Source organism: Dermochelys coriacea, chromosome 19, assembly GCF_009764565.3.
Source record: "Dermochelys coriacea isolate rDerCor1 chromosome 19, rDerCor1.pri.v4, whole genome shotgun sequence".
Taxonomy (NCBI): domain Eukaryota; kingdom Metazoa; phylum Chordata; order Testudines; family Dermochelyidae; genus Dermochelys; species Dermochelys coriacea.
Genome location: NC_050086.2, coordinates 9,103,548 through 9,118,786, shown reverse-complemented (window position 1 = coordinate 9,118,786; position 15,239 = coordinate 9,103,548). Strand labels below are relative to the sequence as shown.

Here is a 15,239-nt window from a genome sequence, read left to right as displayed (position 1 = left end):
CTGTTGTCTTGGTTGGGGAAGAAATATCTTCAGCAAAAAACACCAGTTCAACATGGAACAAAACAAGATGCCTTCACTCTCATTCTACAATGAGTAGCCAGAGGAAAGAATGCCTAACTTCTGCCTACAGTGTGGGAGGAGCAGCTCTATTGCACCTCCCACCAGTGGAAGCCACAGAAATAAAAACAATTCATAATGTAGAACAATGGCAAAATCAGTCATTGCTTTAAAGTATTGCAACTTAATAGAGGCTGTAATATTTTCTAGGATGCTAGACTAGGTGATGATTCCTTTTGGCCTCCAGTCCGGTGCTTTTTTTTTTAAAGTGAAGTAGTGAGGTGAATGGCAAAAAGCAGGTTCATTTGGTGTTCAGCTTACCTAGTAAAACTAGTCATTCATTTAATAATAAAAAAAAAAGCTTAGGTCACACTGTCGCACTAGCTAAAGAGGTGTGAATAGCAGTGCTTACCAAAGTGCTGCACTGTAACCATGTCTGTATTGTTTGCACAGGGGCAACTTTTAAAGTTCACATCTTTAGTGTCCACAGGGGGATTTCAGCATAGTACTGGTGAGCAGTGTTCTTCATACAGCTGTTAGGTCACGCTCTAGTGCTCGCTAAAGTGCTGAACTGTAATTCCCCCTGTGAGCACTAAAGATGTGAACTTAAAGGAAACTTTAAATTCATACCTCCATTGTTTGTGCAGGGTGATTTAGTGCAGCAGTTTGGAGAGCACTGCTAGTCACACCCCTTAGCCCAGGGTAGTCTATTTTTGTCAAGGTCCAAACACCAGAGAAACAAAAAATCCAGCAATAAGTAAACCTTTTTGGAGTCCACTCAAAAGCAACTGGCTGCTTGAATTTGGCTCATGGCCATGCTGCAGCATGGTGTAGATGTACCCAGAGCCTGCTCTAGCTGCCAAAAGAAGTGAGGAGACCTTAAGAGCAACACTTAAACAGAGGCTCCTGGTGTCTAGGTGTACGTTCTCCTGTCACCATCAAGCTTTAAGGGTTCTTCCTTCTCATGTGGAAACTTACTGGTCAGCAGCTTTTGACAACCACTATAGACTGGTGAAAAGAAACAAAGGGGGGGGGGGAAGGGCTGGCAGGGTGGGCTGATTGATCATTTATAAACATGCTACTATACAGCAGCAGTGGAGCAATGATGCAGCTTGTGGAAACAAAGTCCAGTTCTTCACAACAGTAGTCACTGTAGTCATACTTTGCTCCCTCAGTATTTTTGAGGGTAAAGTACAGTCCTGTGATTGCAGCGAGAGGCATAAGCTAGGCAGCTGATGCTATGCCCTAGAACAGGGGTGGGCAAACTTTTTGGCTTGAGGGCTACATCAGGTTTCTGAAATTGTAGGGAGGGCTGGTTAGGGGAAGCTGAACCTCCCCCAAACAGCCAGGCATGACCAGGCCCCTGTCCTTTATCTGACACTTTTCTTCTCTTTCCCCCAGACTCCTGCCCCATCCAACCTCCCCTGGTCCCTGACAGCCCCCTGGGAACCCCTGTCCCATCCACCCTCCTGCTCTTGGTCCCCTGGCTGCCCCCAGACCTGCTGCCCCATCCTACCAGTGAGTGTAAATCAGCAGTATCTCAGTTTAGACCACTTGAGACAGGCCTGAATTAATGGTTAAACCTGCAGCATAGTTGAAACAAAAGTATTACTGTGCAATTGCTTTCATACAATATAAACTTAAAAAAGGAGTTTTCTGTCTGAAACAGCCACTCTGTCAAGTAGCACAGATTTCCAATATCTTACCTTAGAGCTACCCTCCCCTCCTGTCATCAAATCCTTTCCAAGGAGAATTAGACAAAAAGTTCCGCTTCTGTTGAGCCAACAAGTCAAAAGAAACAGCCACCTCCCCCACGAGGATGTGAAGTCTTGCTGCTTTGGCAGCCTGCAGAGCTGGTATAGGTTTATGCCTAGCTGAAGAGCTTTTTTATATACACAGCACCTGCTCTTTTAATCATAGCGTAATAGGTGAGAAGATACAATTTTAATGAGCTTAAGGGAGGCAGTATTACTTTTGCCCTTATAAAAAGGGAAATTTGCAACAGAAGAAACTTGCCTGGGAAAATCTCAATTTTAATTATTGCATAAAAGACTAGCAAAATCCAAGGATACATATTTGCTACACAATAAGGATATCTCAATCTGATTTTTACTCTCTCCTCCCCCCCCACCCCAAAAAAAGAAACTGTGGGCTAAGTTTGACCTTGAAGAATCCCACACACTTACTACTAGCATGGAATAAACACCAAAAATGTCAGGCATGGAATTCTGTTTAGTTCGCTTCTCTTTTTAATGGTCACAACCACTTACAAAATCTATCAAAATAAAAACTACATTTCTGTAACTGTAGGGTATGATCTGAGTAACAACCCCTTTGAGGTTTGCTAAATTGATACAAACTAGCCACCTTTGGAAGGGCAAGCTATGTACAGCTATGATAGCTACTATTCAAGCATTTATGCAATACCCACTATTGGATTAAAAAAAACTTTCACAAGTTGTCATTTTAATATTAAAAGTCTATGGCAAAGTTTATATTTGCACAATTAGCATGTTGATACAGTTTTTAGGGCTTTCTGCAAAATATGCCAAACTTATACTGAACAATTTCTTTGTAGAACTGTGCCTCTCTTGGGATGTGAAAGTTTAGACAGCTGTTCCTCTCTCCAAGTTCTGTTTAATTTCTGCTGTATATTTCCCATAGAACCTTTCTGCCTTTTTATTGAATTTGGCATTTCTCTCATTAATGTAATCAATATCCGCATCATCATTATAAGCACGTCGCCGACTGTATTTTTCACGTTTTTCAATTCTGTAAGAGAATTACATTAATATTTTCAGATCCCTGATATATAAACAGCTTTTAGTTCTTAGAATGAATACACTTCTATATCTACAGTAAAAGTCATCACTATTAAAACTAAGTGGAAATTACATACACTGCTAGATGTATTTCCTCTGTGAAAATGATTGGTATTTGTATTGCTTGCCTATTTTGCTCCCACTGGAAGCTGCAGGTTAATAGCAGAACGGGGGTTAGATGTTTCTTACGCCTGTAAATATAATTTTTTCCCTTTGGGTCCTAATCCTGCAGGATGCTGAACACCCTCAACTCCTATTGTTGATGGCACTAAGCACCTAACAGAATTGGGCCATGAATATCCTATCCTTGAATTTTTACACTTGGAAAGCTATATACCCACACAAAATGTGAAATCAAAGCATGAGTACTCAGAAAAAAATTAAGGCTTAAATTGTAGTTCTTAAAGTGAAATGAAGAGAGTGCCTACTTCAGTCAATCTTACAAGAAAATGGATAACTAAGTGAAAAAACAAATTTTTCCTATTTTAGAGGATATCCTCAGATGAATTTTAGGTACTTGGTCAGAGAATATTAAAGTTGCTGTAGTTTTAAAGGAAATAAGTGGGGATATTTCTTTTTTCCATGCTTAAGAGATGACAGGAGAAGAAAAGTTGATGGGGAATAGCACTATTTTTTGTTCCTATTATGATGAGAAAACACATTTTCATTACATTTTATTGGAATCTGATGTCCAGTGACCATGTCCTATTATATTTATCATGAACAGTTAAAGTAAGACTACTAATTATGGATTGAACAAATGTACGTATTAGGATAAATATACCAAGGCATTCCATTATCTTTTTAGTCTTCTAAAATATGATCGTTGGACATCACTGATATTTTCTATATCACTACGGATTGATGCCAGGATTTTGCTTCAAAATACTTTCTGATGTGCCTAATGAAAAACAACATGTAAAATAAAATAGGCATGGAAAAATGTGTTGCTGCACAATAGATGCCCAATACATACAGAATTGCATAAAAATCCTGGAGAGAGAGACTAGTGTACAGATTCATAAATAGGGCATGCTATACTGACTGTATACTTAAATACACATCTTTATGCAGAAGTTACCAGACACCACAAGTTATGCTCACACGACAGCAAACAAAATAGTAAAAGCACCACGTGTTATGAATGCAATGGTTTGAGATAATTAGGACCATCTTATTACTTACTGTTTTTCAAGATCTGTAACCATTCTATCAACCCCTTCTTTACATGGTACATGAGTTCCATGAAGAAGACTGTTTGCTGTTGGATACAATTCTTCTCCACTGAATGAGAAAGAGGTAAAAAGTAGAAAAACAAACTTTGATTTGTCAAATTACTAATTTTTTGTACATAACTGTTTTATCAAAATAGAACTGGGACATGATAGAGAACATGAACTAGCATATTACAAGTTACACATCTACAGCATCACCCAGGATATGACTTTTATGGGACCTTGACAGAAGATCATTTTTATTGCAATGCACATAAAAGAATAGATAAGATTAAATATGTTTGAATTACATGAATTGAAAAGAATTTTCAGCCATTTTAGACACTAGTTCATCAAAACAATTCATATTTACAGGTAATGTCATTAAAAAAAACAAACAAACATGGGTTTGCCAAAAAGAGAAACTTACTTTTCTTCTCTTAGCTTTTCATATTTTTCCATGTCAGGTTTGATCTGCTTGGTTAACCTCTGATACTGGCGCAACTGAGCAGCTGCATAATCTTTAGAATAAAATGGACTGCAATTAACAGAAGTCCTTTTCTGTGTGGCTCAAGTTTTAGTGAAAACATATGAAAAAGAAAAAGATTAAAAATTTGTATCCCACTACCCAAGCCCTGAAAAAATAAATAAAATGAAGTTGCTTACCTGAAAATCCTAGATCCGGATTTTTTCTCTTCTTTTTCCTTTCCCATCTTTCTGCATCCTCAGCACTGATTTCTAACAACTTCACCCGCTCATAATCTTCTCCTTTAGCAGCACATTCCTATATAAATACAAGCAATTCTTAAGATTTTAAAACATAACAAAAAAGCAGCGGACAATGAAACTAGTTTAGTAGATTACAGATATTTTTCTAATTTTATTTACACTGTAAATTTGATATCAGACAATCTCACCAAGGATCCCAGTCTGATGCTTGATGATTTTTAAAATTTTTTATATACATCTATATCAATATCAGTAGCTCTCAAAAGCCCTGATTTCGTATCAGAGTCCTATTGTGGGTAGGCACTGTACACACATCCAAGAAGATACACTCCCTACCCAGAGGTATTAAACTCTGGATCCTGCAGAGATTTATGCACATGCTTAACGTAACGCACTACTTGTAGTTGCACTGAAGTCAATGCGACTATTCACAGCACATAGTGTTAAAATCTTTGCAGGATAGTGTCCTAAAATGGAAGGTTATGATTGCAATCAACATTTACATGTGTTATACCTTCTTCTTTTCCTCAACCTTCAGTTCCCATTCCAGTCGAGCCTTTTTTGCTTCCCAGTTTGCTGGCAACTTAAGTCTTTTATCTTCTTCCACAACTTCCTGGTGATTTAGCTTGCGAGCTTCATTCTAGGAAGAAAAGTTTGTCACTGAACTCACAGAAAATGGCAATATACAATTGTAAAAGTTAGAAAGCAGAAGAAGCCTATTAAATAACTGAGTCCACCCACTTGCAGCGGCAGGTTCTCATATTCCCCGCCCCCCGCAAAACACACCAGTTATTAAAAACAGATTTTTTTTTATTAAAGTTAATGTTTAAAATCAAATTTACACAAGTTAAGAGGGAAGGTACTGTACATCTGGGGTCAGGCTCGGGTTATGGGGCATTGCAAGTATTGGTTACAAGATATTTAAAGATACTTAAATTAAAGCAGTTACTTTAGAGGAATTTGACATTACTTTCATCCCCCCTACATGAATTTTGTGCAACAGAGTGACAAGATAAGTATCCCATTGACCTTCTTGGCACACAGAAAAGGAATATTCAGAACATTTTGTAAACTGTTTTAGGTCCTCTGATAAAAGCATTTTTGTTTACCCTGAGAAAAACCTTATTATCTCCCACAGTATATGATTTTCCAGGTGAGAATTCAGAGGAATTAAATGTTAGAATTTATTTTTGTTTGTGGAATTTTGCATGGGGATGAGTAGGATCCCACCCCCGGTTTTAATTTAGAACTTTAAGGACCTGTTACATTTTTGATTTTAAAGGTACCTTCAAATAATTGCTGCAAAAAGAAGCCTGTGGCTCAGTTACCCCAAACTGCAAACAAAACCCGGCTATGAGCACGACTGGTCTACCATCATGGCCATTTGGCAGCCCAGGCTATATTACCCTTTTCATATGGAGCTCTCTGAACTTCCTCAACCTCTCCTCCCTCTTCTGGGCAGCCAACTCCTCAGCTGCAGGGGGCGCCGAGTCTTCGTCGGAGCTGGCAGAAGAGGCCTAGAAGGTCAAACGTGAATTATTTGATTTTATTTAAAAGAGGGAGGTTTGACCCCATGGCTGCGGGACACAATGTTTTGAACCAGGGTATTAGAGACAGTTCCACCATCTCCCCCCCCCCCATGCCCTCCAACCTACCCCCATACTCTATCCCATACCTACCCTACCCCCTCACCATCCCACTCACTCCCCCGAGACAGCCCCGACCTACAACAGCCTCCATCCCCAACGATATCCCCCCTTTCCAGACGCGACGCCTCCCCTCACCTATCTGCTCTGCTCTGCTCTGCCCTGCCCTGCCCTCTCCTCTCCTCTGCCCCCCCGCCAGCGGTCTTCTCGACCCCTCACCCCTCCGTGCGGGGCTCCAGCCCCCTCCACCGCCATCCGCTCTACGGAGTCAATACAAGCGGGCCGCCCCCGCTTGACTTCCGGCTTTCTCAAGTCGCATCCGGCCCACGGAGGAAGTGACGTTGATGCCCTGTCCGAGGGCTGAGTGAGACTCTAGCGCCCCCTGTCCGCGGTCAGAGCGCCCTCTGCAGCCAGGAGGAATCAGGGGCAGGGGCTAGAGGGGCAGGCGCTGAACAGGGTTGGGAGGAGGGGATGGGGTGGGAAGGGAGAACAACACCCAGAGAAGGGGAGGGGGCAGAGCAGGAAAGAGGCTAGGGACAGTGGGGGGCCTGGGAGAATCCCTCCCATTGTGTTCATAGTGGCTGAAAGAGCCGTCCCCAGTTGGAGGGGGTGACCCTGGAACTCCCAAACCAACCAGGGAGAGCCCCCCACAGGTACGGGGGAAACACACCGCCATCCGATCCCATGGCGCCCTGCGCTGCCCTTTGAAGCTGGGCACACCTCAATGGCGGCCGTCTGAACCGCAGGCCACGCTTGGAAGTTTGGGCCTGGGAGACTTGTCCAAGGCCGCACAGCAAGTGAATGGGAGAGTCAGGGTCAGAACTTGGCAATTCCTGCTTCAGCCCATTAGAGATGGAGTCTTGCTCGCAATGGGCAGCTGATTGCGACTAGACATGTCGCACCTGTAGTCCTGCTTCCCTCTTGGGGAGCAGTGACTTTTGCATCTCGTCAGTGGGTTTCTTCTTGCGGACAGGTCCCTGTAGGAGATGGCAAATCGGATGTAGTGCTGCACATACCTATCAGACAGCCTGCTTTGAATATGCTGCACAAGCGCAGTTGGGTAACACTTTACAAACAAACGAGATGACCAGCCTTCTCTTCTGTGCAAGCTTTATCCAGGACAAATGACTTGAAACAACCTAAGTGACCTAATGAAAAAGTACTATTAAAATAGAATTGAATTCCACTTTGAACCATAAAAATGTCATTTCCAATAGTACCAGGAAAGCATCCATCTTTATAACTGCCTTCCTGATATTTTGAAGAGACTTTAAGTCTTGTAGCTTTTAAGGCTGTGAGGGAATCCATCTGCAAGCTTCCCCTTGACAGTACTCTACCAGGTATTAGTGACTAATTGATGTATTACAACTATAGACTTGCCCCCAGGGGACAGCTGAGCAGACTGGTTGCATGGGAGGAATTCTCTGCACATCTCTGGAAACTTATGCATTTAGAGAAGGAGAATCAAGAGCCAGTTTATGGAAATGACATGTTTATTCAGGTTGATGAACATACAGATGTGCGTAATATTATGGAGAAACCAGTGATGTTGGTTTTCCAATTTAAGGATTTTGCTGGAGACTGAAACGATTATTAAACATTTTTTTCCATGTGAATTTAAATGCTCCTAATGGTGCTGGCTGAAAGTCTTGGCGAATGCTTACCCAGGGAACAGATACAGCAGTAATGCAAGTTTTCCCTGTCCTGCCTTTGTGCCTTAGCCTAACTATAGAAGTATCACATCTAAAGGTAAGAGCTTCATTCAGTCTTCACAGCACATTCACTCATCGGCCTTTCCCCCAAGAGTGCTAACAAGGCATAGACACTTGTCTGAAGCTCATCAACTCATTAGACCCACAGAATAGCCACCACATAGTACCTGCTTTTGCACCCACAGCCTCCAGATGAAAGCATCTATATCTCATTAAAAACACTGCCTGACCCATCCAGTCTGTAAACATAAGTAACACTTGCTATAGTTACTTTGGCTTGTTCAGCTTGCAACTCCTCTAAAATATAACATCCTTAAAAAACATAGGGCCAGATCCTCAACTGGTGGAGATCAAGGTAGCGTCATTCATTTATAGCAGCTGAGACTCTGGCCCATAAATGCAAGACACTTTATGATACGTGGTCAATAACTTAGAGAACTGGGCAAGTTTATAGAAAACAGAGAATAACCAGCACAAAGTTAGGGAGGAGAGAATGGTAGCCTAGATATGACAGTGATCAGCATAGTGATAAGAACCTAGACAGATAAATGGCCCATGTGAAAAAATATATTATTCATAGTAATTGTTCCAGATTCTTATAGTTGCTATAACAATACTTAGTTCTTACACAGAATTTATATACTACTGTGAACTGTAGTGCTTATTGCAATCTGTAGATTAGCTTTATCAGGGAGGGGAGAAATGGAACCTAAAGGCAACGTACATTGTGAAGGAGGGAGAAGATGGGGCATGGCAGTAGAAAGATGACAAAGCTGGGTCCTGAAAAGCAAAGAGAAATCCTTCAAATTTCCCACTGGTTTCAATAGAATTATGTTACTATTTAACAGCTGTTTTAGGTCCCTCTAGTGGTGCTTAGAGGCAAGAGCCACTTTCCAAGTCCCTAGTGGGAAAAGTGACAAAAACTCGCAACAGCCTTTAATGCTATTTTTTATACAATGGCCTGACCTCTGCTATTCTGGAAGTGTTTGCTTTTTGTTAGTCTCCAGGTGCTGGCAATATTTTAACTCTGAAAATACAGCCCCAGAGAGATGTATTAACTCCTCTAGGGAAAGGTTCTGCCCCAAAGAAACCTGTACAAAAAGCTTTTCAAAATCAGATGGCTCGTCCAAACAGCTCCACCTTCCTAAGGACTAGCAGCAACCCAGTGCTGTATCAGCAGGATTCATAACCATGATATGCTCAGCAGACAATTGCATGGGCTTCAAACCAGCAGAGCCAATTAATACCTAGCTACTCTTTATCTTTAGATAAACATTCAAGGCAACCCTTTAACTCCAGCACCTCAAACAGCAATATGGTAAATCAGCATGTGCTGTCCAGCATACTAAAGAGTGACCAGTCAATGAATGCATGCAGCTCACAAAGAACTCTACAAAAATCCAACATGTACAGCCCAACGTTCTGGAGTAACCCTACAAAAACAAACAAGTATTACCCAACCAAAGGAGGGAAATGCTTAGCAAAGAAATAAGTTTCTGTTTAAAAATTCCCAAGGCAACACATAAAGCTATCTAAAAAAGCCACCTTTCCTTGGGGAGTGATCAGTCATTGGGATTTTGTTAAAAGTTGTGTGATAGGGTAGACTTTTCTCTCCATCATGTACAGCTCAGTTAAGCTCTTAGGAAAATAACTGAGTTTTAATAACTCACCTCAGCTGGTATAGTTTCTATTCCAGTCACAGCAAAGAAGGCTTAAAAATACATTTCAATACTACTTTGCTTAGGTATAGTGCTTTACAACCACTTCATTAAACCCCTACTGCACTTGCTGGTGTGGGAAGCAAGCAATAGCATTTATCTCCACTTTATAGGTGGGGAAAGTCCAGGTACAGGTAGGTGAAAGGCCAGTTTTTCAAAGGTATTTAGACACCTAAAGATGCAGAGTGATACCTAGTGGGATTTACAAAACTGTTTGAGCACCTAAATCCCATTGGTTCTAATAGGAATTAGGCACCTACCCTCCTTAGGTGGATTTGAAAATCCAACTAGGCACCTTAATACCTTTGAACATCTGGCTCAAAGTGCCCAGCCCAAGGCCACACATCAAGTTAGCCCCAGAGCTAGTACTTCACAAATCCTGTTAAATGAGCTGTGTGATGAGCTCTCCCATGCAGTAAATCACACAAGACCTGCACGGTGCCAGAAAACCAGTATAGCAGCTGTATTTCTTCCTGAACAATCCCCAAAGCCCCCTTGAAAAGTAAGTGATTGCAACACGACGTAGGCCTGAAGAGAGAGAAAATGAGGGATTTGCTACAGGTGATTCCTGTTTGAGATGGATTGCTTTGGTCATGCTGCATTCAGAGAGCCACGCATCTCCTGGAAGATGACCACCAAGAATCATTCTCGTGGAGGTGAGTAGCATAAAACAAGGGCTGGGTAGAGAGGCTGGGCCTTACTGGTTAGAAATATTAGTCTGCTTAATTGGGTATTGATGCCTGCATGCTGCAGATCCTGTGGTGATAGACTTATTAGGAATGCATAGCTAGACTGGGGGTAGATCTTCAGCTAGTGTAAATTGTTATTGCTTTATTGTCTTCAGTAGGTCCGAACAGCTCCACAGTACCAGGGGAAGGTGTTCCCATATGTGGATCCAGTTTAGCCTATTATTGAGCCCAGCCTGAGAAGAGACGTTTAGACTGATCTGAATATTGGTCAGACTTGGGCCCCTTTCTGTTCAATCCAGGACAATGCTGTCTGTCCCTGCCCCCGGATATGGTGAAGCTTACTTAATGCTTGTCAAAAGAAAAGGAGGACTTGTGGCACCTTAGAGACTAACAAATTTATTAGAGCATAAGCTTTCGTGAGCTACAGCTCACTTCATCGGATGCATTGTAGCTCACGAAAGCTTATGCTCTAATAAATTTGTTAGTCTCTAAGGTGCCACAAGTACTCCTTTTCTTTTTGCGAATACAGACTAACACGGCTGCTACTCTGAAACCTGTCTTAATGCTTGTCAAGTGCTTTGTGATCCTTTGATGAAAAGTGCCAGTTAATTTGTGAAAAACAGGGCATGTTTTCACTGCAGAGTGTACATGGGTGTGAGTTCCTGGATTAGCCTAGCCTGCATGTGAGTGTCCCCATTGCAAAGCCCTACTTACAGAAATTGTGAGGTCACAGTAATGCATGTACCTGTATGTGTCTGGGAGTATATCCCATGGTTCTTTGGGCTGAGAGGCTCTAGGATTCTTTCTCAGTCAGTTGTGGAAAAACTCACTGGCTTTGGGGGAATGGGAAGGTATGGGAGGTCTGAGTCCTCACTGCAAAGGGGGTGGGTCCCAGCCCAAGTTAAAACAGACCCTGGGTTCTAACCCAGATTCCCAGCTGGGTAAACTAGCCTAGGCTTAAAGCACTTCTAACTGAGGTTAAAGGTTTTTGTGTGTGTACAGAAGAGGGTGTGGGTAAGAGCCCAGCTTAACTTTTGCAGTGAAGACATGCCCTAATTATATACACATTTAATTAAGCCTTACAACACCGCAGTGTTCAAAGTGGTAGCTGTGTTAGTCTGTATTAGCAAAAAGAACGAGGAGTACTTGTGGCACCTTAGAGACTAACGAATTTATTTGAGCATAACCTTTTGTGGGCTAAAACCCACTTCATCGGATGCATGCAGTGGAAAATAGAGTGGGAAGACACACATACAGAGAACATGAAAAAATGGGTGTTGCCATACACCCTATAATGAGAGTGATCAATGAAAGTAAGCTATTATCAGCAGGAGAAAAAAACCTTTTGTAGTGATAATCAGGATGGCCCATTTCCAACAGTTGACAAGAAGGTGAGAGTAACTGTAGGGGGGGAAAATAAGCATGGGGAAATAGTTTTACTTCATGTAATGACCCATCCACTCCCAGTCTTTATTCAAACCTAATTTAATGGTGTCCAGTTTGCAAATTAATTCCAATTCAGCAGTCTCTCATTGGAGTCTGTTTTTGAAGTTTGTTGTATTATTGCAACTTTTAGGTCTGTAATTGAGTGACCAGGGAGATTGAAGTGTTCTCCAACTGGTTTTTGAATGTTTTAATTCTTGATGTCTGATTTGTGTCCATTTATTCTTTTATGTAGAGACTGTCCGGTTTGGCTAATGTACATGGCAGAGGGGCATTGCTGGCACATGATGGCATATATCACATTGGTAGATGTGCAGGTGAACGAGCCTCTGATAGTGTGGCTGATGTGATTAGGTCCTCTGATGGTGTCCCCTGAATAGATATGTGGACAGAGTTGGCAACGGGCTTTGTTGCAAGGATAGGTTCCTGGGTTAGTGTTTTTGTTTTGTGGTTGCTGATGAGTATGTGCTTCAGGTTGGGGAGCTGTCTGTAAGCAAGGACTGGCCTGTCTCCCAAGATCTGTGAGAGCGAGGGATCATCCTTCAGGATAGGCTGTAGATCCTTGATGATGTGCTGGAGAGTTTTTAGTTGGGGGCTGAAGGTGATGGCTAGTGGCATTCTGTTACTTTCTTTGTTGGGCCTGTCCTGTAGTAGATGACTTCTGGGTACTCTTCTGGCTCTGTCAATCTGTTTCTTCACTTCAGCAGGTGGGTATTGTAGTTGTAAGAACGCTTGGTAGAGCTCTTGTAGGTGTTTGTCTCTATCTGAGGGGTTGGAGCAAATGCGGTTGTATCTTGGAGCTTAGCTGTAGACAATGGATCATGTGGTGTGGTCTGGATGAAAGCTGGACGCATGTAGGTAAGTATAGCGATGGTGACTCTCCCTTAGCAGGCTAAGCGGAGCAATTCTGAGTCTGTCCAATAGTGGGCAGTGTAATATATCCACAGTAGCCAGTCCTTAACAGAAAACGGTGTATATAATATCGGGATTCTGGATGTTTGGATGCAAACTCCTAGCTTATTGGGAGCTAGAAATTTATGGTATGTCACTGTCTGGCTTGCTGGCTGGGGAGCCTCCTCTCCTCTGAGCATGCTACAAAGGGTGACCACATTTCTAAATATCTCGCCTCTTTTTGGCATAGTTCTTGTGTATGTACTTGGTGTGAAAGCTTTACCATTACAAGGACAGTCCATATTTTACTGTACCACAATTCCAGAGGAGTCACTGTCACATATTTCCAGTAACGCGCAAAGAGAAGTCTAGCTGCTGACAATACAAAGTAAATTAATTTGTTGCTCCATTTAAAATGTAGATCATTTGCTGAAGCATTAAATCAGCGGGTCAGGGAGATCTCTAGGAAGCTGGCATTTTGTCATCAAATGAACGTCTTAAATGATTTCCTCTCAAAACCATCTAATTCCTGGACACAACCACCACATGTGCAAGTATGTCTCCTCTTCCCTTCAACTCCTCCAGCAGAGCATCTCCTTAGCAGCAAAAATATGATGGATCTTAACTGGAGTCAAAAGCCGTCTATCCAGTAATTTATAAAAAATGTCTTTGATCTACAGAAATTGAAGATGTATAGTCCCTTTCCTGTATAGAGACCCACTCATCCAGTTCAATTCATTTGTCCAAATCCCTCTCCCATCTTTTAATCTGGGTGGTCTTCTGATCAACATCTTTTTCAGTCACAATTGTACATATCAGAGAAATCTTTTGTTCGAGCTTGCTCCTGGGTCAACTCCTCAAATGTGGTTAATGTCTAGCTAGAGCTGCCTTGTGTCCAGCTTTCACAATCAAATGTTTGACTTGTAAATACTGAAAGTATGAGAGCATGATGTTATTTACATCAGTGGCTCTCAACCAGGGGTACACGTAGGTCTTCCAGGGGGACATCAACTCTTCTAGATATTTGCCTAGTTTTATAACAAGCTACATAAAAAGCACTAGCAAAGTCAGTACAAGCTACAACTTCATACAGACAATGACTTGTTTCTACTGCTCTGTATACTGTACACTGAAATGTAAGTACAATATTTACATTCCAATTTATTTTATGATTATATGGTAAAAATGAGAAAGTCAGCAATTTGGTAATAGTGTGCTGTGACACCTGTGTTTTATGTCTGATTTTGTAAGCAAGTAGTTTTTAAGTGAGGTGAAACTTGGGAGTACGGAAGACAAATCAGACTCCTGAAAAGGGTACAGTAGTCTGCAAAGTTGAGAGCCACAGATTTATATTGTTTCATAGCTCTTGGCACAATTTCAAATCAAGACCCAGGAACGACTGTCCAAATTGAGTAATCACAGCTCTCACCTGCAACAAATAGCCACTTTGATATTTCCTAGGGATAAGCTCCTGATTATTAATGGAAGTAGCTAAGGGAGAGGGCCTAGGTGAGAGGAATTTACAAAACATGCCCAAAGCTGCTAAGTTGACCATTCATCCAGACCAATTTTTATTTTTGGTGGCCTAAATTTCTTTTTAACCCAGCATTTACCCTGAATAGCTATATTTGGGCTCCAGTCTTGCTAGGGTTTTACCCAGTGTTTGAATGGTCTGTTGTTAATCCAGTTGATCATATCTTTTAATTGTGATGCATAATAATAGGAAGTCAAATTAGGGAAAGCTAGGCCACCCCATGTTGCAGCCTTGCACAGAACTTTAGAACCTGCCCTTTGTCGCAAAGGCGATTCTGCAGCAGAACCCTGGTTATCCAAAAGTCTCAGGGGGAGACTTGAAACCTTCATTAATCAGGGGCAGCCAGCCTGCAGCCTCTCTCCACCCCTTCCCTGCTGATGGCTGGACAGAGGGACGCCAGGGTGTGGTGAAGCCTTCGGGAATATAACCAGGGTTTGGTTCGAGAGGTTGCACCATCTACTTGTCTTTAAAAAAGCACTGCTCCCAACGAGCAGGCCCAGTGTCGCTGGTGTCTGAGTAGCTGAATAATTCTATGCTGACCATTTTATTATCAGCTCTTGTTACTATTTGGTCTCTTACTGGAACACGTAGTTGGATTGATGTGGGAGAGGAGTTGCATTTGAGGGACACCCATGCAGCCTGGTGTGAGGGAACTTCTATATGTGTGTGGGTGTGTGTGTGTGCGCGCACGCGGGGGGGGGGGTGTTGACTCGGCGGTTCTTGTGGACATATCCAGCTCCATCGGTGCCGTTGCCAATACCCCTAATGCGCTGCATACGTTCCA

At 42.1% G+C, this 15,239-nt stretch overlaps 1 protein-coding gene across 1 annotated transcript; it reads right to left on the bottom strand.

Moving 5' to 3' along the window:
• Positions 1–2,283: 2,283 nt before the first annotated feature.
• SYF2 (SYF2 pre-mRNA splicing factor) lies at positions 2,284–7,139 on the bottom strand. The gene is made up of 7 exons (XM_038377581.2): positions 6,688–7,139; positions 6,229–6,339; positions 5,337–5,462; positions 4,760–4,877; positions 4,524–4,614; positions 4,065–4,163; positions 2,284–2,829 (listed from the first exon to the last, which is right to left on the bottom strand). Exons 1-7 carry the CDS (start codon positions 6,721–6,723, stop codon positions 2,664–2,666), a joined length of 747 nt encoding a protein of 248 aa, XP_038233509.1. The 5' UTR covers positions 6,724–7,139; the 3' UTR covers positions 2,284–2,663.
• Between the last annotated feature and the right edge of the window lie 8,100 nt (positions 7,140–15,239).

What these genes read in the sequence shown, in the direction of transcription:
- SYF2 (XM_038377581.2), bottom strand. Translation starts at nt 6,723, where the DNA reads ATGGCGGTGGAGGGGGCTGGAGCCCCGCACGGAGGG. An exon ending in AGGTTGAGGAAAAGAAGAAG is followed by an intron (nt 4,878 to 5,336) that starts GTATAACACATG and finishes GTATTTATATAG; the next exon opens with GAATGTGCTGCTAAAGGAGA. An exon ending in GTTACAGATCTTGAAAAACA is followed by an intron (nt 2,830 to 4,064) that starts GTAAGTAATAAG and finishes ATTCTCTTACAG; the next exon opens with AATTGAAAAACGTGAAAAAT.